This window comes from Corythoichthys intestinalis, chromosome 12, assembly GCF_030265065.1.
Source record: "Corythoichthys intestinalis isolate RoL2023-P3 chromosome 12, ASM3026506v1, whole genome shotgun sequence".
In the NCBI taxonomy this organism is placed as follows: domain Eukaryota; kingdom Metazoa; phylum Chordata; class Actinopteri; order Syngnathiformes; family Syngnathidae; genus Corythoichthys; species Corythoichthys intestinalis.
Genome location: NC_080406.1, coordinates 42,618,997 through 42,644,874, shown reverse-complemented (window position 1 = coordinate 42,644,874; position 25,878 = coordinate 42,618,997). Strand labels below are relative to the sequence as shown.

Genomic DNA, 25,878 nt, shown 5'->3' with positions numbered 1-25,878 from the left:
CAATCCTCAAATACAGCAATTGTATTAACCAAAGTACATACACTGTCGTTCAAAAGTTTGGGGTCTATGCGACCCCAAACTTTTGACCCGTGGTGTATCATATGGTGTCATTATGTACACTATGGTTCAAAAGAACGGTAGTGTATCTGATTTCAGGGATTCTAGATGACATGTTCCTTTGTCTGATCCAGCTTTTGATCTGCCAGGGATGTCTGCCAGATCCCATGCAAGCAATATTTGTGTTTACCAACAAAGTCACAGTTTGCCCAGATGTCAATATTTGGAGCGCCACATAAGTAAAATCAAAACATCGCTCCGTTCTCCATGACATACTGCAAGTGTCTTAACACAGCTGTTCATGCTGGATTAGCTGACTATGGCTGATCTAGATGAAACCTTTAACTGTCACGACAAGTTGGTGCCTTCATTTATATTTGACATCACATTCTGTTCCAAAATGGTTGAGTGTTGAGACTGAAGTCTTAAACCTCGGTGGTGTTGGTACCTAATCTTCATTAAAGTGGTGAACTTTTAAAATCTAGCATGCTAGAAGAGGAGTTCTCAATATTACAATTAGGGATGTCCCGATTGCATATTTTTCCACCAGAGTTCGAGCCCCTGATTTTGATAATCTGCCGATACAGAGTGCCGGTCCGATACCGAAAAAAGTTGGATTATTTTTGGTTTCATTTGAACAAAAGTTCCAAACATGTTACAGTACTGTACTTTTTACAGTACTTCCTCTTCTGCTTTTTCCGGGATAAAACAGAAATATGTTTGTATCTTTTGGCAATTTTAATTCTGGATTATCTTTTTTCTTTTTAGCTCTTATAAAGAAAAAAAAAAAACATATCAATCAGACCTGAACGATATTTGAAAAAATTAACATTGCGATATATGTTGCCATGTGTCCACACTTACTTTTTGCATTGGTTGCACTGGTGCGCCTAATGTTTTTCTTAAGGTGCAATAGCACAAAATGAAGACGCACCCACACATTTCATTGTATCATCTTTCATGCCATAATTTTAATCACTTTTCATACTATTCATATAATTCATTCACATTCTGAACCACTTATCCTCACAAGTGTTGTGGGGATGCTGGAGCTTAGCTGGAGCTTATCACAGCTAACTCCAGGCAGAAGGCGGTATACACTCTGAACTGGTTGCCAGCCAGTCGCAGGGCACATATAGGCACACAACCATTCACGCACAAACACACAGACCAAATGACAATTTGGAGTGTTCAATCAGCATAATCAGCATTGTTTTTTGGAATGTGTCTGGTATCCGGAGAAAACCCACGCAGGCATGGGAAGAATATGTAAACTCCACACAAGAAGGCAGAAACCGGGATTCAACCCACGATCCCATAACTATACAAGAATATCGTAAAACAATTCTTGTCTTTATCAAATGCTTACTTGAGTGATTCCACTCAAATTCACTCTGCCACAGCACACTTAACGATGATGCCTACCTTTGATAGTAGAACTACGATCATTAACTTTAAGTACCAAACGCCAGCTGCACTGGTGGCCAAGAAAAGCAGCAGGAGGGAGAGTGAGAGGCTGTACGGGCATGAAGCAGAAAAACATAAATGTATTTTTTCAATTTAGAAATTTGTAAAGAATTTATTTCCAAATTAGAGTGGAAAATAAGTATTTGGTCACCAACAAACAAGCAAGATTTCTGGCGGTCAAAGAGGTCTAACTTCTTCTAACGAGGTCTAACGAGGCTCCATTCATTACCTGTATTAATGGCACCTGTTTTACCTTATTATCGGTATAAAAGACACCTGTCCACAACCTCCGTCAGTCACACTCCAAACTCCACTATGGCCAAGACCAAAGAGCTGTCGAAGGACACCAGAGACAAAATTGTAGACCTGCACCAGGCTGGGAAGACTGAATCTGCAATAGGTAAAACGCTTGGTGTAAAGAAATCAACTGTGAAGCAATTATTAGAAAATGGAAGACATACAAGACCACTGATAATCTCTCTTGATCTGGGGCTCCATTAAAGATCTCACCCCGTGGTGTCAAAATGATAACAAGAACGGTGAGCAAAAATTCCAGAACCACACAGGGGGACCTAGTGAACGACCGACAAAGAGCTGGGACCACAATAACAAAGGCTACTATAAGTAACACAATGCACTGCCAGGGACTCAAATCCTGCACTGCCAGACGTGTCCCCCTGCTGAAGAAAGTACACATCCAGGCCCGTCTGTGGTTCGCTAGAGAGAATTTGGATGATCCAAAAGAGGACTGGGAGAATGTGTTATGGTCAGATGAAACCAAAATAGAACTTTTTGGTAGAAACAGAGGTTCTCGAGGTTTGGAGGGGAAAGAATACTGAATTGCATCCGAAGAACACCATACCCACTGTGAAGCATGGGGGTGGAAACATCATGCTTTGGGGCTGTTTTTCTGCAAACGGACCAGGACAACTGATCTGTGTAAAGGAAAGAATGAATGGGGCCATGTATCGAGAGATTTTGAGTGAAAATCTCCTTCCATCAGCAAGGGCATTGAAGATGAAACGTATGGAGGACCAGGAGTGCAAAAATTCTATATAAAAAATACACAATTAAATAAATAATTAAAAGTGTCATTAAAATGCTTTTATTTCAATATTTATTTATTTATTTCAATATTTATTTCAATTTATATTTATTTATTTCAATTTATATTTATTTATTTCAATTTTTATTTATTTATTTCGATTTATATTTATTTATTTCAATTTTTAATTATTTATTTCAATTTATATTTATTTATTTCGATTCATATTTATTTATTTCAATTTTTATTTATTTATTTCAATTTGTATTTATTTATTTCAAAATTTATTTCGATTTTCATTTATTGATTTCAATTTTTATTCCTTTATTTCAACTTTTATTTATTTATTTCAATTTTTATTTATTTATTTCATTTTATATTTATTTATTTCAAAATATATTTCAATTTTTATTTATTTATTTCAATTTTTATTCATTTATTTCAATTTTTATTTATTTCAATTTTTATTTATTTATTTCATCATTTATTTATTTATTTCAACATTTATTTATTTCACTTTTTATTTATTTCATTCTTGCACTCTTGTTCCCCGTGTGGCCGCATGAAATAATTTTATCTGTCATTGGCTCATCAGACTCGGTGGGCGGGCGTGAACTAGGCGGGGTTTGAGTTGATCGAGTAATAAGCGATTGCTACGTCCTATTTCTTCCCAACATGGCGGCATTATCTGAGATTTTGTATGAGCTCTCTTGGGACATGTTAGATTTCTCAGAACAAATTGAAGCAGGACATTTGGACACTGAGTACGTGTCCTACAAAACAGAGCAATTAATTAATGTTATTAGCATCATCTCGGCTCTGTCAGATCAAGATGTTGGTCGAAGAGTTTTCGATAGTTTAGAACTGCGGTCAAGCCAGCCTCCACTCGTAAAAACGAAGTCAAACCAGCCGCCCCTCATTTGGATTATTGTTTGCATTATGTGCATTACGGTAATGCAATGCGCTGGCTTCAGAATGCAATGACGTGGCTTCAGAGCGCAAGTCCCTTTATTAAATATATGGGGGGAAAAAAACGGTGACCTATTCGATAACGGGTCCACTTTAGAGAGACACTGGAGCACCCCTAGACCCAAACTAAATCATTATCATGTAAAAATGATGTCGGAGTTCAGAGTAAAACTACCTAGAAAACTGCTAGTTATTTCTGTCATTTAGCCTCATTTCAAAACTTGATTTAAAAAAAATAAATAAATAAAATCTGGTAAATATCCAAGGACCGTTCCACTTCTGAGTTATACTAGTTTCCCGTATGCAGACATCAGCACGTTTAAAGGCGCTGGCCTGCGCGATGTAGAAGCCACAGACTGGACTCCACCATGGGCTGCTGGTGGAGTTCTCCTCAGAGTGTCCTCGATTAAATTTGCTGCTCCTCTGAGCAGCTCTGGGCACATTTTGGACATATGTATGTTTTGCTTGGACAACACGCGAAATGCGTCAAAGCCTACTACCGCTACACTGACCACGCTATTAATCTTCGTCGTTTTTGTGATTTTGAGGGAGCAATTATTTTTCAGATTATACGGATCTACACTGCCACCTTATTTATTGGGTGTACATAAAAATTAGCCAATGCCTCATGTAGAATGTTGCTTGTTTCTGTGTGAGTCAAGGATCACACTTGAGCTGAATAAAACACTTGTTTATTAACAAAACAATAGACTCGGGACGACTGATTGCCTCACATGCACACTTTGTTGTTCGTCTCATCAATACTGGTGCTACTCCCGTGAATGGCAACTTACATATGACATCGAGGGTACGGCGGCTCATGAGTGTCAAACAACATTTAACCAAATATTCTACACCTCAGGCGTCAATCTATTATCTGAGATCGACTAGTTAAGACTTGCTTTGCTGAGCAACCAATCAGACGTTAGAATCTTTGACGAGCAAACGTGACAGATAAAATTATTTCATGGTTGCACCTCCAGAGGAGCAAGAGTGCAAGAATGAAATAAATAAAAAGTGAAATAAGTAAAAGTTGAAATAAATAAATAAATGATGAAATAAATAAATAAATGATGAAATAAATAAATAAAAAGTTAAATAAATAAAAAAAAATTAAAATAAATAAAGTTGAAATAAATTAATAAAAATTGAAATAAATCAAAATCGAAATGAATTTTAAAATAAATAAATGTAAATTGGAATAAATAAATAAAAATCGAAATAAATAAATAAAAATGGAAATAAATAAATATAAATCGAAATAAATAAATATAAATCGGAATAAATGAATATAAATTGAAATAAATAAATAAAAATTGAAATAAATAAATATAAATTGAAATAAATAAATATAAATTGAAATAAATATTGAAATAAATAAATAAATATTGAAATAAAAGCATTTTAATGACACTTTTAATTATTTATTTAATTGTGTATTTATTTATTGAATTTTTGCACTCCTGGTCCCCCATAGAAACGTGGCTGGGTCTTTAAGCATGAATATGATGGTAAATGGTGTTATCCCAAACACACAGCCAGGGCAACAAAGGAGTGGCTTCGTAAGAAGCATTTCAAGGTCCTGGAGAGGCCTAGCCAGTCTCCAGATCTGAACCCCATAGAAAATCTGTAGAGGGAGTTGAAAGTCTGTGTTGCCCAACGACAGCCCCAAAACATCACTGCTCTAGAGGAGATCTGCATGGAGGAATGGGCCAAAATACCAGCAACAGTGTGTGAAACGCTTGTGAAGAGTTACAGAAAACGTTTGGCCTCCGTTATTGCCAACAAAGGGTACATAAGAAAGTATTTAGATTAACTTTTGGTATTGACCACATACTTATTTTCAACCATGATTTGCAAATAAATTATTTGAAAATCAAACAATGTGATTTTCTGTTTTTTTTCCACATTCTGTCTCTCATGTTTGAGGTTTACCCATGTTGACAATTACACGCCTCTCTAATATTTTCAAGTGGGAGAACTTGCACAATTAGTGGTTGACTAAATACTTAATTGCCCCACTGTATGTATATAGATGTCCAATTCATTTAGACTGGCAGTGATTTGACGTCTAGCTTCGTCAATGACAGCCAATGAGTTAATGAGTGCCCTGTCACCAATGAGTGGGTTGATAATAAACAGAAAAAAACTATGAAGTCACCATATAAAACCGACATAATAGTATAAAAACATAAAATATTAATAGACTAATTAGTGCAGAAAAACATGACACTAAAACTGTTTTAAGATGCTGTTTAATTACTTGTTCTTCTCTGCAAATATCTCATCAATGAAAATATGTGCTGGTAGTTTTGCCAAGCTTTAGTATAACACGGCAGCCAAGCAAATATTATCAGGGACAAATGACAACTGTATTCTACACTCTCATTCAATTCAAATCAGATCTTTCAGACATAAGGGAGGCATGCTTGCCAAAAATACTGACTCAAGACTTTTTTTCATGCAACAATAAAGGCCCAGCAGTAAAAAAGTTTAATGAATAATTACTTTGGGGATGAAAAATGGGCAGAAGCATTAGTGAGAGCTGGATGAAGAGCAAAGGATTCAGGGAGACACTTGTTGACATCAACATCAAATGCTTCAGGCCTGTGATCTGCCTGTGTGCATATGCATGCGTGCGCATGTGTAAGTGTGGATGTGTTGACAGAGGGTCTTGAAGTCAGCGAGCAGTAGTATGTGAATGGACTTAAGCGGATTTATTTAAAGTTAACAACTGTTCAGATTTGTGTGTATTTGATTCAATCACTGAAATCTATTTAATTGAAAAAAAAAGGACCAAAAGTGTTATGAGATACAGTATAAATGCGATTAATCATGATTAATTAATTACAAAGTTGCAAATTAATATTTCAGTCGATCAGTCAGTCAGTCAGTCAGTCAGTCAATCAATCAATTTATTAAAAAATACACTGAATAACACCTATAAGTATTGTATTTTTTTTCAATTATTAATCCCTATGGAATGTTTTAATCATTATTATATTTTTTATGAATTAACACAAATATAAATTATTTTTTATGAATTCATGCAAATATGAATTGATAAAATGTAATTAAAAGAAAACAAAATATACACAATTTAACTGAATAAAAACAGATATGCAATCTGTTCATGATTCCCATTTAAACTATTCACTTTTCCAGGCCATTGACGGTGCTGGACATTCAGTCCACTTTGGCTGGGAGGTTTGGCAGTGATTTTTCGGTGCCAACCTCTCCCATTCAAAATGGATTTGACATCTAGTGCCGTCAATGGCAGCCAATGAGTGCCCTATAAAGTGTTACAAGGTCTTGAATAAACACAAAAACCCATTCACTCTAAGAAAGATATACATCAGAGGGTGATAAGGCTGTAAAGCCGGTTGTGTTAAGAAGATGTAGCAAGATAAAACAGAATGAAAGAAAGCATGCATTCGTACATCACATCACTGATAAATCAGCTCATTAGTATATCTCTTGAGATGGTGATCATGATGAAAATTGTTCTTGACAAAGGGGTAGCACAGGGATTTACCTCTGGCATGGAAGTTGTGTCACTTGGAAGAGACCCGAGTACTTAACATCGTGGGACCCAAATGTGATTGATGCAAAAGTCCAAAATGTTGTGCAAAGATAATCTCATTCTGTTTAAAGTGTACTTACGGTATGTACTGTATGTGTCAGCCACTTCGATCTAGTGTAAAGTACATAATCGTCCTCCTTTCATGTACAATAAGTATCTTTATGTTAACCACTGTTCACAGCAGGCAAATATGTAGTATATTTATTAATGTATAGCTGTGCTTGCTCACTTTGCCAAAGTGCTTACTGTGGAATGATAATGTTAAACAGCATGGGCTCAAAATGTAATGGTGTGCAGTGTGATGATATTTAATTGCATTATCCCAGTGAAAGGTTAAAGTCTGCATCTGATTTAACCATCATGGAAACACATATTTGCCAAAAGAAAGTAAATGTAGTAGTGCCAGGAATTGAAAAGCAATTTTTAATTGTACTTTCCATCTTTGTTTCCATCCTCTAAAGCCAAAGCCAAACACAAATTTTTGATGAAACATGATTTGATAGAGGTGAATTAAATTAACAACGAGAGTCGACACTTGGTCCATTTAATCAATAATTTTCATTTCATAATATACATTGTTACTGTATGTCTTCTGTTTTGATACCATGCCTCATGTCACTCAGAAATCAATTATAATCATTTAATTTAATTAATTTATATTCCATTATCTATTGTTCCAAAACTATTTTGAGATTAACCCATTTGACCAAAGTTTTCTGATCTTAACCAGAGAAATGTTTTGTAGGACATCAACATAAGTAACCATTTATGTGATTACTGAATCTACACATAAAATAGCCATAAGGTAAGTGTTTGAAACCACAACAATCACTAATACTCAACACACAAAGCCACAATTAAGCAGTCAACTCTCCAAACTACACAACTGACTCAACCAGGCGAAACATCAACACATTAACTCCGAAACTGCAGCCATTTTCTCCACTTACCTTAGCAATCTGGACACACCAGTTAAGCAACAGCTGGGATCCAATATTGTCTTTGTGTTCATAGACGTAGTCGAGAAGGCAGCCGTGCGGCATCAGTTGCGTAACCAGCTGGATGGTAGGACTCAGACAAACACCCAGCAGGCGTACCAGGTGAGGGTGCTCCATGCTGGCCATAATGAGGGCCTCCTGAAAGACACACATTTTTATTCTCTGGTGTGTGGAGGAAATCAAACATGGGGAAAATACATTAAAGGTGATAACTATGTGTTATGGTTAATTCTCTTTACTGCCTGTCTACCAAAAGCATAATTAATTGTATAATTATAGAGTTCTTTTTTCCCCGTTTTTCTATTTGGTTTTTTAAAATAATGAACTTATAAGACCGTTGTTTCAAGTCATTGCCTGCCATTGACAACAATTCATTTACTGGGAGGACTGGCTGTGAATGCTCACACTTCAGTGCTATTGACAGTGCCAGATAGCAAATCCATTTTGACTGAGGGCTGGCTTTGATTATTCTCTGCCTGCCTCTCCTAGTCAAAATATAGATTGGACGTCCCTTGCCATTAATGGAAGACAATGAGTTTAAAAAAAAAATGAATTTAACCATATACAGTAATCAGATAAATGCAGTAGTGATACAAACATACACTAGCAAGTGTTAGTACAGTAAATGTTAGTTGTTACTGTATATACGATAAGCACTAGATCAAGGACTGAGCACGCTAGCAGAATGTTCACCCTGTTTACAAGTACTGATTTAACTGGCAAAGATCACAGGGCTCCTTATTCTGTTTTAGGCTCAAGTTTCTCTTGAAGCAGATAGCAGCAAGGTTCCACTCTAGTCAAAAAGTATAGAATTTTATTTGATCAAAGTGGCTCACTGCACCACAGGATTCATGGCTTTCTTCAAATGCAATAAATAAACGATTATGTCCTACTATACTATGATACATATGTCCCAATTGTGCACTTTTTGACAGGAAATTTCGTTTCTGGGGATCAAATATGAGAAATAAAACACTTTAGTAACACCTTCTGTGTGTGGGAGTTGTTAGGTTTGAGAGTGAACATATTGTGCGTAAATCTACATGCTCTCGCATTATGAATACTGAAGATAACGGGTCCTTATTTAGTGTGAAATTCTTGGGAAAAACACCTTTAAGTGAATTGCCTTCAAATTACAGTATACAACTATGAAATAGTCAATAGTCTTCAACTGCTAAGCCATTTTTTCAAATTTATTTAACAAGGAGGAACATAGTGCGAAACTACGTGATGAATTTTAAACAACACTCACATTCACACACAGTGTGCTGTGTATATGGGTTAATTCATCACTAGACAGATAGTAGTAACATACATGCAGCACACATTGTGGTAATGTGCTTTTGTGCGTATCAGGCAGACAGATATACGGTACATCTTGTAAAGCTCCAGTGAACACCAACAGGAGTGATATCACAGAAGAGGATTAATACGTTACAAGTATCAGAAGGCCTGGATAATAAGATGTAGCAGAGATTGAAGCGGAAACTACGCGTCTGCAGTTAAAATAGATTTTTTTTTTCCACACAAATATGCTAAATCCAACCTGTGAGTACTACATGACACTTCACTATGCTGTATATTCCAACATTAATTTGTATTTTTGAGTGAAGAAGAAAGTCTTAGAATGTATTTTGGTGGTTGTACTACAAATCGTCATGTACAAATTTGCCAATGAATAAGGATTTATAGTCAAATGAAAAAAAATTAAGGACATCCCATTAAATTTTCAGTTCTTTATTAAAAAATTCACATATAAATGACTGATCTTGTTTTTCTTTACCTCTGGAAAAGAAAGTGATTTAATTGCAGGTACACAACGGCATGTTTTTCACAAAGAGCGGTGGTCTTTATTTTTTTATCCGGGGCTTTGGCTCTCGGGTCATTTGGTAAAAAAAACGTCTCTTGTCTGGCGTCTCCTCCCGCCTGTGCCCTCAGTCCTTCCGGCCGCCAAATTAGCACCCGCGCCAGGCCTCTGTCTGGTCGTGGTGCCTAATGAGTTGAACCCGAGTGGCGGCGGCAGCTACGTTCGTAACAGATATGTTATGAACGTAGCATATGTTAATGTGCTGAAATGGTTGCGCACATTTGGAGGCTAAATCAAGTACATAATAATCGGGTTGCATTATCAGTTACATTTTTTTTCATCTGGATTATCTGTGTGACGTCATAATTGCCATTATCGGCCGATAATTATCCGCAACAGATATTATCATGTATCTTTAGTTTACGCCAAACATGTCCTCTGTTCTGGTGTCCAAATAATTCAATTTTAGATTAATCTGTCCAAAGAAGATTAATGCAGAAGTCTTGGTTTTTGTCTAAAATCACTCTGGCAATTTCAGTCTGGTCTTTTATGTTCTTCTTGGAGGGCAAAGGTTTCCTCCTTGCACACCTCCCATGAAGTTTAAACTTGTGAAGTCTCTTTCTGATTGTAGAGGCATAAACTTTCACATCAACAGTGGCGAGAGCCTGCTGTAGGTCCCGTGATGACATTTTAGGGTTTTTGGAGAATTTTTTTAGCATCTTGTGGTCTGTTCTTGGGGCGAACTTGCTTGGACCTGGGTAGGTTGGCAGTTGTTTTGAATGTCCTCCACTTTTACACTATTTTCCAGACAGTAGAATGGCTGATTTTATATTCTTTTGAGATCTTTTGAAATGCCTTACTAGACTTTTAAGCGTCTACAGTCTTCTTTCTGAAGGTTTCAGACAGCTCCTTCGATCTCACCATGCTGTTTTCTCTCACTTCAACAGTCAGGAGCACACCAAACTAAATGTGAGGTTTAAATAAGGCAAGCCTCCTTCAAAACACTGGGTAATGATTTTCTAATCATGTGCACCTGATGTGATAACCCTGTGTTTGACTTTAGCCATTTTAAGTGGGATTGAATGTGGGAGTGTCGTATTCCTCAACAGAAATTGAATTTATTTAAAATTACATTTTACAGAAAATTATAAAAAATATTTCTTTCAGTTTTAATTGTTTTGTTCTATTACTTGAATCTCTCAAGATTGTTAAAATTGATATTAGACATCCATATGACCAAATATGTTAGAAAACACACAGGCTTCAATAGGGTGTCCTAATTTTTTCACATGGCTGGTCAAAAAATGTGTTATTTAATGGCGTTAAGTGCCTTGATGTTTTTTCGTTCTTGCTTAAATCACTGATATTTCACAGATAACTTGTTTGATGTCTTAGTTCAAACACCAGTTTAATATTATTTAGACAAAAAAAAAAAAAAAAAACTTGCAAGTAAACAACTTTTATTTTGTGTTGATACTTATTTTTTATGTTTACTGTGAAGTTGGTGTCAGCTTGTTGCATTAATAATACAACTTCCTCTGCCTAGCGAACATTACTGGTCTGCTGGGCAAATTTGTACATTTTCTGTGCATAAAGGTTAATGCACTCACTTGACAGTGACAGAGATAAAGTAATGTTTAACCTGGATGGCTGGCATTGAATGATCATGACTGTGATGGCAATACATGTAAAATCTATTTTGACTGGGAAAGGCTTGCAGCTAATAATCGTACCAAATTGTTAGTGCATTTCAAATTACGGTATTAGCGTACAGTGTATTTTACACATTCTCAAATATGACCCTTTTCATAAAAAAAATACAACTTCAGCGATGTGTTAAAGAAAAATAAAACATTTACTGCACTGTATGGATACTGGATTGTGCCCTCATAAATTTATTTTTATGCCTATTTTAGTCTACCTGCCAAGACAAGCTTTCAAAGCACACTGATCATTAATTATAACAAACACTGAGACTTCATCAAAGACATCCTGATGAAAACAGAAATGCTAACGCTAAAATTTCCTCTTAAAGCGTCAAAGTAAGTATAAAAAATATGAGTGCAATTGGGTCGCTTTTTGTGTGTGTGCGTGCCAGGATGTGTACTGTATGTGTGCTAATGAGAGTCATTTCATCTGCATTGCATCATCATTGGGTAATAAGCTGGATCTTTTTCCAGTTTTCTTTTTGAAAGAACTGTTCATGTTTGAAAGTGGAGTCTGGTGAAGTAAACAGTAGATACTGTATGCTGTGCAGTATGCAAAAAAAAAAAAAAAAAATCATCACGACATGGGCCATTTTATACCATAATATCAATATGTCACTGTATAATACGTTTTAAATTATTTGGTCAAAGATTATGCAATTATGACAGCTTTCCTCCAATTCACCTTATTGTTTAATAGACATTAAATGGACCTGCCACAAATGTTAAACAACATAAAAGTTTCCAGTGTAAACAAAAACAGCCCAGGATATTTCTGCTCAAATGTAAAGACATCTACTTATCTACTAATCCTTGTGACTAGTGGTTTTGCCTTTTAAAGTGCCTATGACAGCAAAAAGCATGTTATTTCATATTTCACGCGGTATTTTATGCTCCTGAATGAAATGGACCGCTTGGCTGTGTGTGGAAGCGATCGATATATTTATTCAATTTTTTTTTAATCCCACGCCATCAAAATGAGTGACTCCCTGGATTGACGAAGAATGTGAATGTGACGTCAGCCGGCTAATCATTTTCAGCATACAGCCAATACTACAGTATGCATAACGACTGCGGATTCATTTTATTTTGCGGATTATTTTGTATATTTTTCACATCACGCCAGCCCAATGTCATCATCTTCATCATCACGGCTCTTGCGTTGGGGCTGGTTTCCGTCCCATTGCGTAAAGCTGACCAGGTGAGCTAGGCCCATCCAGTGCTGGCGGTCTTGTGCCACCAGATTTGCATCCTTCAAGGTAACGCCGTGTTGTTAGAGGTTGTCCGCGATGGTGTCAAGCCATCGAGTGCAGGGCTTTCCTTGTAGTCGTCTCCATCCTGCAGCTTATGGGTCAAACTTCAGGATGGCTCTTATTGGGTGGTCAGGAGGAAGAAGGAGAACAAGGCCAAGCCAGCGGATGCGGTGCTGTGCAGCCCAATGTGCTGCGGGCTTTTGTTGCTGCACCAGGGAGAGGCGTGTGAGCCTTTTTGGGTTTCAAAAAGTTCCTGTTCACCACAGATAATGGCCAAAACAAGTCCGACAACTGTGGGACCACTGGACAAACGAGGAAGTGAGTAAGCTACGTGTTTTAGATGACGTCAAATATTGGGATCATGGCACACGTTTTAAAGGAGATGGCTTGCATTTTGTGGGTGAAAATGCTCTCTGTCCACCGAGAAGGCAACTCGGCCTAGAACCGGCGGCTTGTTACACACTATGGTCTCTTTCATCCCCTCGGTCCTCTTCATGTGGCCGCCAATAGACCACTATCCTCAGCTGGGGCTCGGGCAGCCCTCCGCTCCGACGTTGGCCGGTTTGTCCACTGAGAATGCGCTATTTTTGGCGTTCATTCCCCACTCTCCCCTCTTTGCCTGCCCGCTGGAGCTGCAGCAGAACGACAAGCTGTAACTTGCTCGCCACCGGGGACTGGCCAGCCGGTGAAGACAATCAACCCCGCCTCCGCGTGTGTCATAAGTCAGGGTAGTTTTGTGTCATTTTTAGTTTTTGAAAGGCGGAAATAAAACTTGAAAAAGCTGCTCGGTTCGGGTTAGCATGTCGGCTAGCTGTCACACCTCCTGTTTTGTTTACGCTCTTACCTCCCTTTCCGAAGCCGGGCCAGAGAAATGACAAAAGCCGGACTAACTCCGGTGGCATAAAATACCGTTCGGGAGAGTCGGCAATTTTGACCATGATGCAGTAATTTTGCCCTGTCGTACTGAATAAATGCATCTTTAATATTTCAAATTCCATTTAGCAGAAGACTGTTATTTGTCATGAATATACCATTTATTTAGCAGTTGGGGAAAAATACTTAGATAAAAAGAATATTGGAGTAGAGAGATTGAAACAATCATGACATTTTGCTGCTCTCTGTGGCATTTTCCTTGTTCTGTATCTTCCCCCTCAAAGGGCAGATTAAATTGTTTCCCTGCCGACGTCATCATCCAGCTGGGGATGCTAGAGTGCTATAATGACAGGCGGGGCTAAACGGCAGATTAAAAGACTAATTTCTCGTCATCTGTGCTTTGCCAAATTGTTGTATATCGTGGATATAGTGGAATCGTCTCAAAATATGATTTTAATCCAGGTAATAATGCTATTTAAGATTTTTTTTTAATGCTGTCACAGGCACTTTAAAATGTCTGTATATTATGTCAGCATAATATTATTGTGAATAAATTTAAATATAATACTACTGGAAGAACGGTGTTGTCTGTGTTCTGTGTGAATTATACTGTATGTGCTGCTATTTGTGATTGTCCTGCATGCATTGCTCACATACTGTTGGCAGGGGGAGGGGGGGCAATTGACTAATTATTTCGAGAAGAACTCTTAAGGCTGTCTGTTGGTATCACAATGGAATATTGAATCCCTTTAATTAAGCAAGTGAGTGTAAAAACATACATTGCAGGAACAAATCTATTATGGCGACAATGACATTAATTTAAGTAGTATTGTATGTTGATAGATCATTTCCGATTGTTTGGGCGATAGATATCATCATATGGTACACAAAAGGAATAGGAAACCTGAGAACAAATGAGGCATGGTCGTGAAAAATATACTTTTAATTATTTTTTTATATTTATTTTTTATAAAACCATAACAAACATAATACATATTGAGCACAATTATTTTTGTCTTTGACAATTATTTGAGTCAGTTTGTGTGTTGTTTCATTGGAGATGTGTGCAGGAATACCAAATGACAAACATACAATAAATGAATGATAAAAATTGTAATTGAATTGATGTGTTGTTTCATTGGAGATGTGTGAAGGAATACCAAATAACAAACATACAATAAATGGATGAAAAAAATTGTAATTGAATTGTATTTACTCACGTCCATGAATTCCACGTTTGCCTTGGGCCCTGTAGCTTCGTTTAGGATTTTGATGGCTACAGGTATCTTAACCGTTTCACCCTCTGGGATCCAAATTCCCTAAAGTGAAATGAACACAACATCTCTTGAGCCACAGAACATTCATGACCCGTTTAACTCATTGGCTGCTATTTAGAGACTTAGACGTCCAGTTCACAAAATGAATTGGATTTTTAGCACTGTCAGTGGCACTGAAAGATGAGCAATCACTATGGATACCCAAAAGGGTCAAAATAAAGTAAATAAAACCTGCATTTTGTAATAAATACAACTGACAAATTGTGTAATAAGGGCCTTAAATTGTAAAATAAGCAAATATTATTATGAAAAAGAAATTACAAGATAAAAGCGTATTTCACAAAGTATTGTTTTTTTCTATAATGCTTTTTTACACAATAGCCTTTTTATTTCATAATGCCGTTTTTCAGCTCAATGAGATTTTACAAGATAAAAAGTGTTTTTCACAGTCATTTTGTTCATGTCTTTTCCCACAATGGCCTTTTTATTTCATGATGGGTTTTTTTCAGCACAATGAATTGTCTTCTGTCAATCAAATACATACGGCGGAGTCTTTTAAGTGATTGGCTGTATCATGGAGTCAGGTCATTAGCATTTGGTAGCATCGATGAACTGTTAGGTAAATTTCCAGAAAGCATCTCATCAGAAACACACTGCTACTGAAATCTTCGCTCAGGCTGCGGTACAGGCCTTTCATTACGATATCACACTGATCCGCAACTTCTCTGAGTAACTAAAAGGGACGCAGTAACCGCAGTAGCTAACGAGACTCCACGATCCAGCCAAACACTTAACTGACTCCGCCTTATGTATTTGATTGACTGAATTCATTGTGCTGAAAAACGACATCATGAAATAAAAAGGCCATTGTGGAAAAAGACATTATGAAAAATATTTGTGAAAAGCAAATTTTGTCTTGTAAAATCTCATTGTGCTGAAAAACGACATTATGTAATAAAAAGGCTATTGTGGAAAAAGGCATTATGAAATTAAAAACAGATACTTTGTGAAAAACAGTTTTTTATCTTTTAAAATCTTTTTCAGAATAATATTTCCTTATTTTACAAATTAAGGGCCCTACAACACAATTTGTCTTTTATTTATCAAATGTATTTATTTCAAAATGTGTTTATTTATTTAATGTTTACCCTTTTGGGGTTCCACAAGTCACAGTCATAAATGAATTGGATGTCTATTATCATCAATGGCAGGCAATGAGTTAGAGATAGATGATGCTTTTGTACATTTTCAAACAGAGGTTCTAAAGCTTGAGTTACAGTATGCTTCTGTGTTGAGGTAACTGTGTAGCAACGATGTAGACCCTACGGCGTCAATGAGCATTCGATAGTTCTGCGGCAAGGGAATGCGTTGCTTTGTAATTCACCGCCAAGCCACCAGCGGAGTGTGGCGTTGGGTTTTTTACAGTTTTGGGGGACTCTGATTTCTCTCTATTTTTCTACTTTCTCAAATTTTATTCCTGTTACACAACAATGCCAACGGAGATGAAATGCTTGAATGTAGATCTTCAGCTTATAAACATTGAACAACAAATGCTGATCATACAAATGTTGAGGCGCAGGCCACTGTTGCGGAGGTTGTCTGTCAGACTGTTGATGCCGCACAGAGACTGGCAGTCAACCAGTTTACCCAACCAAGATTTTATTATATGGCCAACTTTCCACACCACAGGGGTCAAACTGGCAGGCCAGATCTGGTACTCGACTATATTTTGTGTGGCCTTGAAAGCAAATCATGTGTTTGTCTTTAGATTTTTCACGTAAATTTAATTTCTGCAGTTCACAAATCGGATAATATTTAAAGTTTTGCCTTTTTTTTTTGTGTGTAAATTTTAAAATGAATTAAAAAATGCACAAATATAAATCAATATAATAATTGTCTAAAAAAATAACAAAATAAATATTACAGATTCAAATAATATAATAACATATAAAAAAAAAAACATTATAATAATAAATGTCCTATTGCTATTACAAAAATAAGTGAAAGGATTCAGACAATTTTAAAGTGCCTGGGACACGAAAAAGCATGTTTATTTCATAATACACGCGGTATTTTATGCTCCTGAAAGAAATGGACCGGCTGGATGTGTGTGGCAGCGATTGCTATATTTATTTCGTTTTTTGAATCCCGTGCCATGAAAATGAGTGACTTCTGGCAACAGTCTCGGAGGAAGGAGTCCTCTTCACTATACAGCCGTACTGTTGTATGAGAAGGACTAAGGATTCAGTTGATTTTGCGGATTAACACGTTTATTTTTTGAATCACGCCAGCCAAACCGCTGCAGAAAAATCTTGCTGTACGAGGGAGAGGCGTAGGTGCCTTTTTGGGGTTTCAAAAGTTTCCCATTCACCGGTGGATATTGGCCAAAACAAGCCCTACTACTGTGGGACCATGGGACTTACGAGGAAGGGAGTAAACATCGTGTTTTGTATCATGTCAAATACTGGGATCATTTTAATATGTAGGTGGCTTGCATTTTGTGACATGCTCCTTGTCCCCTCGGCCGACGACCGGTGGCTTGTCGCACATCCCCCCATCAGGCGAGCACTATACTCGGCTAATTCCCCTCTTCAAGTGCCCGGTGTTCTGTCAAATTTTCCGACCATCAGAAATTGCAACTTTAGTTAAAAATAGCCTTGAATACAACGATTACAAAGTAAACACTACCAACTTTCTTTAAATAAAGGACTACTTATGTTTGAACATGGATTGGCATGTACATGTTCGGCGATCATTGTCTAGTTGCTTCCCCGGCGAGCTCTCCTGTCCGTATTAGCAGGGGAACGAGCTGTAAATTGCTCTCCGCCGGGGGGTTTGCCGATCGGCAAAGACAATCGACAACCCAGTCGTCACGTGAAATAATCCGGGCCAGTTATGTGTGATTTTCCGCTTTGAAGACTTTGAAACATCACTCGGTTCGGGTTAGCATGTCGGCTAGCTGTCACGCCTCTTGGTTTGTTTACATTCTCCGAAGCCGGGGAAGGGAAATGACATAAGCCCGATATAGGTGGCATAAAATATCGTTCGGGAGGTGCAACTGTAAAGGTGAAGTCGACAGTTTTGACCATTATGGAGTAATTTTGCCATGTTGTCTTGAACAAATGCGTTTTTATTATTTCATATTACATTTAGCACAAGACTGTTATTTGTCATGACCATGCCATTTATTTAGCTATTGGGTAAAAATACTTGGATAAAAAGAATATCCTGCAAAAATATTGGAGTAGAGAGACTGAAACAATGACATTTTGCGACTCCGTCACGTTTTCCTCGTTGTGAATAATTCCTCCTCAATGGGCTGCATACTAAATCAGATGAAATCGTGACTCCGCTGACGTCATCCACCTTTTGGGGACGCTAGAGCCCTATAATGGTAGGCGTGGCTAACCGGCGTGTATAATGTTGTGTATAATCGAATCGTCTCAAAATATGATTTTAATTCACATAATAATCCTATTTAAGACTTTTTTTCTCGTGTCGTACGCACTTTAAGGTCAGAAATGCTGAAAAGATTCTGTGACTATTTAAATAGTTGTTGATTTATTGGTATTTGATTACTATTCAATTAATTGCCACAGCCCTAGTTGGGCGAAATAATGGCTCTCTGAAGAAAACCATAACTATGATGTGGCACGCGACATGAGTTTGACACCCCTGTTCTACACATGTTATATAAAGTACGATGCATCTACAATAAATAAAAATAAAAGAACCAAGGAGTACATTAAGAGCATAATCAGTTTCCCCATTAAAGCATTTTCCATGCTGTTTGAGTTCATTTTGTTCATGCAGAGATGACGTCGATTTACATCAACCCAGTTATTCTTGTCCATTGTTCTATGGCACATTAGTGAAGTAGGAGATATCATTACAACTTCTCAATTTTACATCTTGGTCTGAATATTAGTTAATTTTTTTATTGCTGAGGAATGTTATTACGCTACACACCCACAGCGGTTATTAGTTTTCCAAAGTTAACAGTGACGACATTTCAATAACCTCCAGCCCCATCCGCCAAAGCTTTATTCTTGTAGAACCTTTCCAACTTTCTTGTTAAATAATGGCTTTCCTCTCTATCTCAATTAGTAAATTGATCATTCCTCCACCCCTGTCACCTATTTTATCTTCTTTCTTCGAACCTTTCATCCAAAATCCCATTGGGGTAGGGATGTTCTGTGATGATATAGTGCATGCTGAATGATTAAAAGTTATTTTGTCCTTCAAAAAATGGGCAAAACTATTTTATCATTTTTGAAGGATCCAATTTCAACTGTGATTAAAGTGATTTAGCAGCTGCCAAAACGGTCAAAGCATTTAAAAGAGGAGGGAGGATTCAAGTGACTCTCAACTTTTCAACAAGCTTCTAATGTGTTGCACTGCAGCTATACACCCCTTATGACAGCAGGCTTAACACCTCCACTAAAGTGAAACCCCCTCTGATCACAGCTTCACTTTCAGGGGCGATACATTTAATTTTATACACTCGCTCCGACAGCACGCGTGGGGCTAATTATTGCTCAGTGAGAATTTAATCAAAATGAACTGCATTTCAAATTATTCCTTAGTATTTTAACAAGCTCATAACGATTCACAATGCTTAATTGTTCTAAATGGGGTGCTATCATTTGTTTTTACCGTCTACTCACACAATAATAATTGTCATTTTATTGGCTTGTTTTTAAATTTTCCAAAACTTTTCATTTTAATTCATTAAGTATAGTACCCCCCATGAATCCGTAATCAAGCTTTAGCGGAATTTGCCACAGATTTCAAGTCAAGTCAGTCCACAGAATACAGGACGAGGTAAATATTATTATATTTTACCTGCAGGTTTCATCATGGTGGTTGGATTTTACCACACAGAAAATAAACTGCAGTCAAATGCATGATTTCAAGTTTACATTTTTCCAACAGTCAACACTAATGTTCATAAAACAAATTGATAATTTATATTTAGTTTTACACAATTGTTTCATTTAAGATGCATCGACATGTCTGTTTGTGTGTTGTGTTTGTGTTCAAGATAATCATCCGATTATTCATTCTTAAGTTATCAAATTTACATGATGTGTTTGTAATATGAAACTGAAGATGTGATTAACCCTCTGATCCATGAATTATGAAATCCTTGGTCAAGATTTTTTTTCTGATGTGTTTTTATTCAAACATGAAAATAATGTTCATTTTTTTATTTTTTAAAAGTATGATTTTTTTTCACAAAGTTGCACACATGTCCAATCCAGTGGACTCCGTGCACCTGCACATTCCACAAAAGAATGAATTTAATATAAAAAAATGAAATAAGTTTTGTGTTCTATTGTGAATATAGAAACCCTTGATTTCTTTTGTGCTTTGATAAATATTTCAACATTTTTGGGGGGAAATTTCAACACTTTCAACTCTACAGTGGTATGAAAAAGCATCTGAACCTTTTGGAATTTCTCACATTTCTGCATAAAATCACCATCAAATGTGATCTGATATTAGTCAAAATCACACAGATGAAAATACACTGTTTTAACTAAAACCCCAAACATTCATAGGATTCATATTGTAATGATGATAGCATGCAAACAATGATAGAACAACTGTCAACTGCATGGACAAATTGCAATCCTTAATGGAAGAATGAATTCAAAAGTTTATCAGGATGTTTTGCAGGAAAACCTGAGTCTGTCTGTCAGACAGTTGAAGCTAAAAAGAGGATGAATGCTGCAACAAGACAATGATCTAAAACACAGAAGTAAATCAACTTCAGAATAGTTTCAGAATAACAAAATACACGTTCTGGAGTGGCCAAGTCCAGACTTGAACCCCATTGAGATGCTGTGGCATGACCTAAAGACAGACAGTGATTCATGCCAGACATCCCAGGAATCTGACTGAACTACAGCAGTTTTGTAGAGAAGAAAGGGCCAAGATTAGTCCTGATCGATGTGCCAGACTGATCTGCAGGTACAGGAAGTGTCTGGTTGAAGTTATTGCACCCTAAGGGGGGGCACAAAATATTAAATGTGATTGTTCACTTACTTATTTTTCCCCCCTTCTGTCATTGTTGTCATACTATCCTTATTAAAACATGAAAACCTATAAATATTTGGGTGGTTTAAATTAAAGCGACACTGTTTTTTCATTTGTGTGATTTTAACAAAGATCACATTTGATGTTGATTTTATGCAGAAATGTGAGACATTTCAAAATGTTCGGATACTTTTTCATACCACTTTATAGGCACAATGCATAGGCCTGAAAAAAATCAAAACAAAAAAAAAAAAACCAAGAAAAAAAACAAAAAACAATGAGCTTCTAGTTGTGACTCCTACACCTAAGCACCAATGTCTCTGTTGTTGTCTGGCAGCTACTCATCACTAAAAAAGTCATAAAAACAGAGACACGATTATGTAACGCGTTCAAAAATATACTGGGGAATGCATGATGTGCACTTCATTGGATACACGGTTAATCAAAAATTTCTATAAATATTTCATATTCTAAAAATATATTATCTTTCCCTAGATGTTAATGTATATCATGTTTATTTATGTATTTATTTATGTATGTATGTATTTATTTATTTATTTATTTATTTTTACCACTGTAGCTCTTCGGGCATAGAAGTATTGACAGCATATTCCAGTTGTAGTTGCATCAGGTGGCAGCCTGGCAGGTTGTTGGCTATCTTGGATTCAGAGGATATTAACAAGCAGTTACACCAACTGACCACTGAATTGACTTCAATATAGTATGGCAGCAGAGAGCACTCTTGAGGTTGCTTTGCAGTTACACCATAGAAACCCATTCATTAAAGAGAAAGGTAGATTTCAGCAGCTGTCCACTTTGGTGACCACTACGCACCAGTGGGTTAAATTTTGGGGTATTGAGGTCAAAGGAATCTTGGGACGCCATGATAACAAATTGGCCTATTTAACTTAAATTTGCAGGGTAGGTGCTATGATTAGAAGAGACAGAGTGATGACATTTATTTATTAGGTAGAAGAGGTCCCATATGTACATGACAAATATGGCAATGATTTGAATTTAGCTGCTTAGCCAGAGGTCTAGTTTTACCTTGTACACAGTCCCAAAGGCACCTGAACCGAGGATTTTGACTCTTTTGAGTTCTGTTTCTTTCAGGATTCGGAGTTGAGCTTGATTGGGTGCTGTCCCACTGGGTGTCAAGGGTTCGACCAGCTAAGAAAAAACAAACAAAACAAAACATTTATTACAGTGACTGGTCAGTACTCTGGAGTATGATATGGATTTTCCACCAACACTATATGTATTAATACCAAAGGGACAAGCTGACATAAAAAATAAAGTGCTACAAAAAAAATAAAAAAAACACTTTAAATTCATACTGATACTGTACATCATCAATTCTTAAGTACAGTAGAACTATAAATAGCTGAGGGAGGAAATTAGAGAAAGAAGAAAGGACCCTTATAGAGATAAAACAACAGGAAAGAAGCCGACTTGCTTAGAAAAGAAAAAGCATAAAAAACGGATGCAATATGAGGAGGATTAGGAAAATACTAGAAGAACCAAGAGCGTGGAGGGAGGGCGAAGATAATCAGAGAGTGTAAATCAGCCAGACTTGGGTGGGCAGCCTGTTTCCCTCCAGCTCGTGGTTGTTACAGTTTGATTAAAAACAATAGCAATTCTTCATTGAAATGGAAAAAATAAATCAGCATCTGGAGGGAGGAAGACAACACACACCCACACAGACACACAAAAATACACACAAACAAACAAGCAATCTCATACAAACAAACGCTCTCACTCACTGCAAGGAGCTGCACTGCAAGGAGCTGTCCAGCAATGTTGTGGCCGTTCAACATAGTAGGAACTGTCTATCGCCTCACTCTAAATTGTGGTGCTGAAATGCTAAATATCAGGATTTTTTAAAAACTGGGTTAAAATGCAAGAGCGAACACATTGTTGAACTAGAAAAAACGTTCAAACCAGCAGTCTAGTCCACAAAATGTTAGTTCGAGAACAAAATAAACACACATAATTGATATTTTATTGAGCATTGTTATGACTAGTCCTTGAAAGTTCACATAGACAAAGCTGAGGACTTCTGATGAGTCAGCATTATCACTTATTTTACACACAAATGAGTGAAAAGAAAAGTTTAGACTAAAGCATCTGTACTTTAAATATTTTTTTTAATTCTGCAGCTCATCACCTGCTTTATTTATAACTGTTGCACTTTGTCTTTCAATCCCTGACACTACAGCGACCTTGATGAAGTCACGTGGAATATTCTCAGTTTCTCCCTCATTTGTTCTAAACCAGTGGATCATTACATGCCTGCCTGCTTTCCTCCTCAACTTTCTGCAAGTTCAGCTGCGCCCAACTCCCTGCCCACTTCTCCTCCAACCACCTGCTTTTCTTTGACTATGTCTGCCATTATCCACTCTCCCATCAATCTCCACCTCTTGAGAATAAAGTATCCACACAGAATTTCTGTGCGCTTGGAGTCTACTAACTGGGTAAAATGCCACAAGAGTGTCTTTACGTCAACCATAATAAGGGGTTATCATAGAAAATGTTACGGTAATGTTCAATAATGTTGCCAATTTTCATGTGAGTTGCACAAGACACCACAAAAAGCACAAAATGTGTCAAACCAGAGCTAATTTTTCAATGTGGGCTAATAAATGTGCTGTATACTACTGTACTGTACTTTTTCTGGTGTAACATGAGCAGAAAAGTCCTCCACTACTAATGTTACCGCTCCATCCCTGATTCTAAAAGCATTGTATTATTCAGATAGCTAAAAGAAATCCTGTACCAAAGTTTGTAGCACTTTTCTGCCTCCACAGTAGCCATATGCAATGTGCTTTAAACCAGGGGTCCCCATCTGCCGGGCTGCGGACCGGTACCGGTCCGTGGCGCATTTGCTACCGGGCCGCACAGAAATAATAATTTAATAACGACCGCATTCTGGCCAAATTAACCCTGTGCCCCTGTTTAACACACCAATATCCCTGTCTACTCTAGATATATACTACGGGATAGATTAGAATGTCGTCATAGAAATCCACTGATTGGACTGCTAGCAGTACATCTTGTTTGTGTATATAAAATATCTATGTGCGCTTGTCCTCGATAATAACGTATTGCTAGGCCGGGGGCGCAGCACATTTGTTCTCGGAAATAATTAGCCCCCACACGAGCGAAGATGACTGGAAAACAGACGTCTTTGGAGATATTTTTACGGCGAAAAGGGCACCTGACAAGCCTACAACCTCGAAGACCCATGAACTGCGAAGGAGTGAATTCGTGACCCGTTTGTGAATAACCGAGTGATTCGAGCATGTCTGAGCAACAGGAAGATCAACTTGTAGAGATTGTAAATGACGGTGACCTTATTAAACGTACATTTGAGACAACAACTCTACCGAGGTTCTGGATTAAAGTCATTCTGGAATATCCTGACATCGCTACAAGAGCATTGAAAACCTTGCTACAATTTCCAACATCGTATCTTTGTGAAGCAGGCTTCTTAATTAATATTTAACGACAAGGCGAAGTCGTTAATGGTGAGATTGGTGTGAAGTTGTTGTGTGCAGCTTACATGGCAGGATGTATCTGAGGAGAACTTTTCTACAAGTCCACGATCAAACGTAAGTTAATATTCCTTTCTTTCAAGAAAGTTTGTAGTGTTTACTTTGGAATCGCTGCATTTGCACATTTTGCGCCTATGTTTAACGTTATGCGCATGCGCAGAACCGCATCGTTGAAATTTTTGATGAGTTGCAAAATTTGTCAGAACACCGGGCCGTGAAAAAAAGACCCAAATAACACCGGTCCGTGGTGCAAAAAAGGTTGGGGACCCCTGCTTTAAACTATACAGATATTTTTTTAGTTTACTCACTCAAAGTCTTGGAAGCACACAAACATTACATAAAGATAATTATACAGGTAGTCCCCGGGTTACGAACGAGTTCCATTCCTACGGTGGCTACGTAACCCGAAATCCCGCGTAAGTCGGAATTAACCCTTTAAGTACCCTTAAATACACCCTAAATCTAAAAAAAACTATCCAAAAACATGTATGTAAACATGTAAACATGTGCAGCATTGTACCGTCCTTGCCAAGACGTTGGCGTTAAGCCATAACTAGAGAGCAAGCTAAGCTCCGAAATGACGATAACAAACAACCGTGTGGTTTGCTGTCTTTATTCAGTTGCTCATGCCATCAACACTTGCAGCATGAAATTAAAATAAAAATGAAATTAAATCTTTTTCATCTTCAATAACGGGAATTTATATTTGTGTTTATAACTAGCTGCTGATACCACAATAACAATCAACATAAACGATTAGCTTGCATCATTTAGTGTCCGCACATCACCAAAAATATCACATACACTCGCGTCAAGTACTTGACCACAATTGAAAATGCACAATAATCAATATAAAATGTGTTATATACAGGTGTTGCCTCCGTGGATGCTTTAAAAGCCACAAATAAGCTTGCAGTCTTTCCCCTCTCTCTCACTCGGCTGTGGGACTTCTTCGTTGGAACAAATGCACTCTTCCTCGTGTGTGCGCGTGCCTGTGCGCAAATACGTTCTTCTTCGTGTGTATATGCACTCTTACTCGCGTGCCAATACGGGTACCTGCTCTACGCATCCTGCGCCAAAATAAAAACATTCATCCTAAAAAAAAAAAAAAAAAAAAAAAAAAAAAAAAAAAAAAAAAAAAAAAAGACTTTGCCGTCATAAAATTGAAATAACATAAGTCGGGTACATCGTAACCCGGGGACTACCTGCCATAACTGCCAGGCCTCCATCACGTGACATCCCTCGTC

At 37.3% G+C, this 25,878-nt stretch overlaps 1 protein-coding gene across 1 annotated transcript in view; it reads right to left on the bottom strand.

Annotated features, from left to right (window-relative positions):
• The window catches only part of LOC130927503 (receptor tyrosine-protein kinase erbB-4-like), a 452,680-nt gene that overhangs the window by 69,119 nt on the left and 357,683 nt on the right, over positions 1–25,878 (bottom strand). Inside the window, exons 18-20 of the mRNA XM_057853388.1 lie at positions 22,125–22,247; positions 14,979–15,077; positions 8,072–8,257 (exon numbers count right to left, since the gene is read on the bottom strand). Of these exons, the coding sequence (XP_057709371.1) occupies positions 8,072–8,257; positions 14,979–15,077; positions 22,125–22,247 (408 nt within the window). The remainder of the gene's footprint in view (positions 1–8,071; positions 8,258–14,978; positions 15,078–22,124; positions 22,248–25,878) is intronic.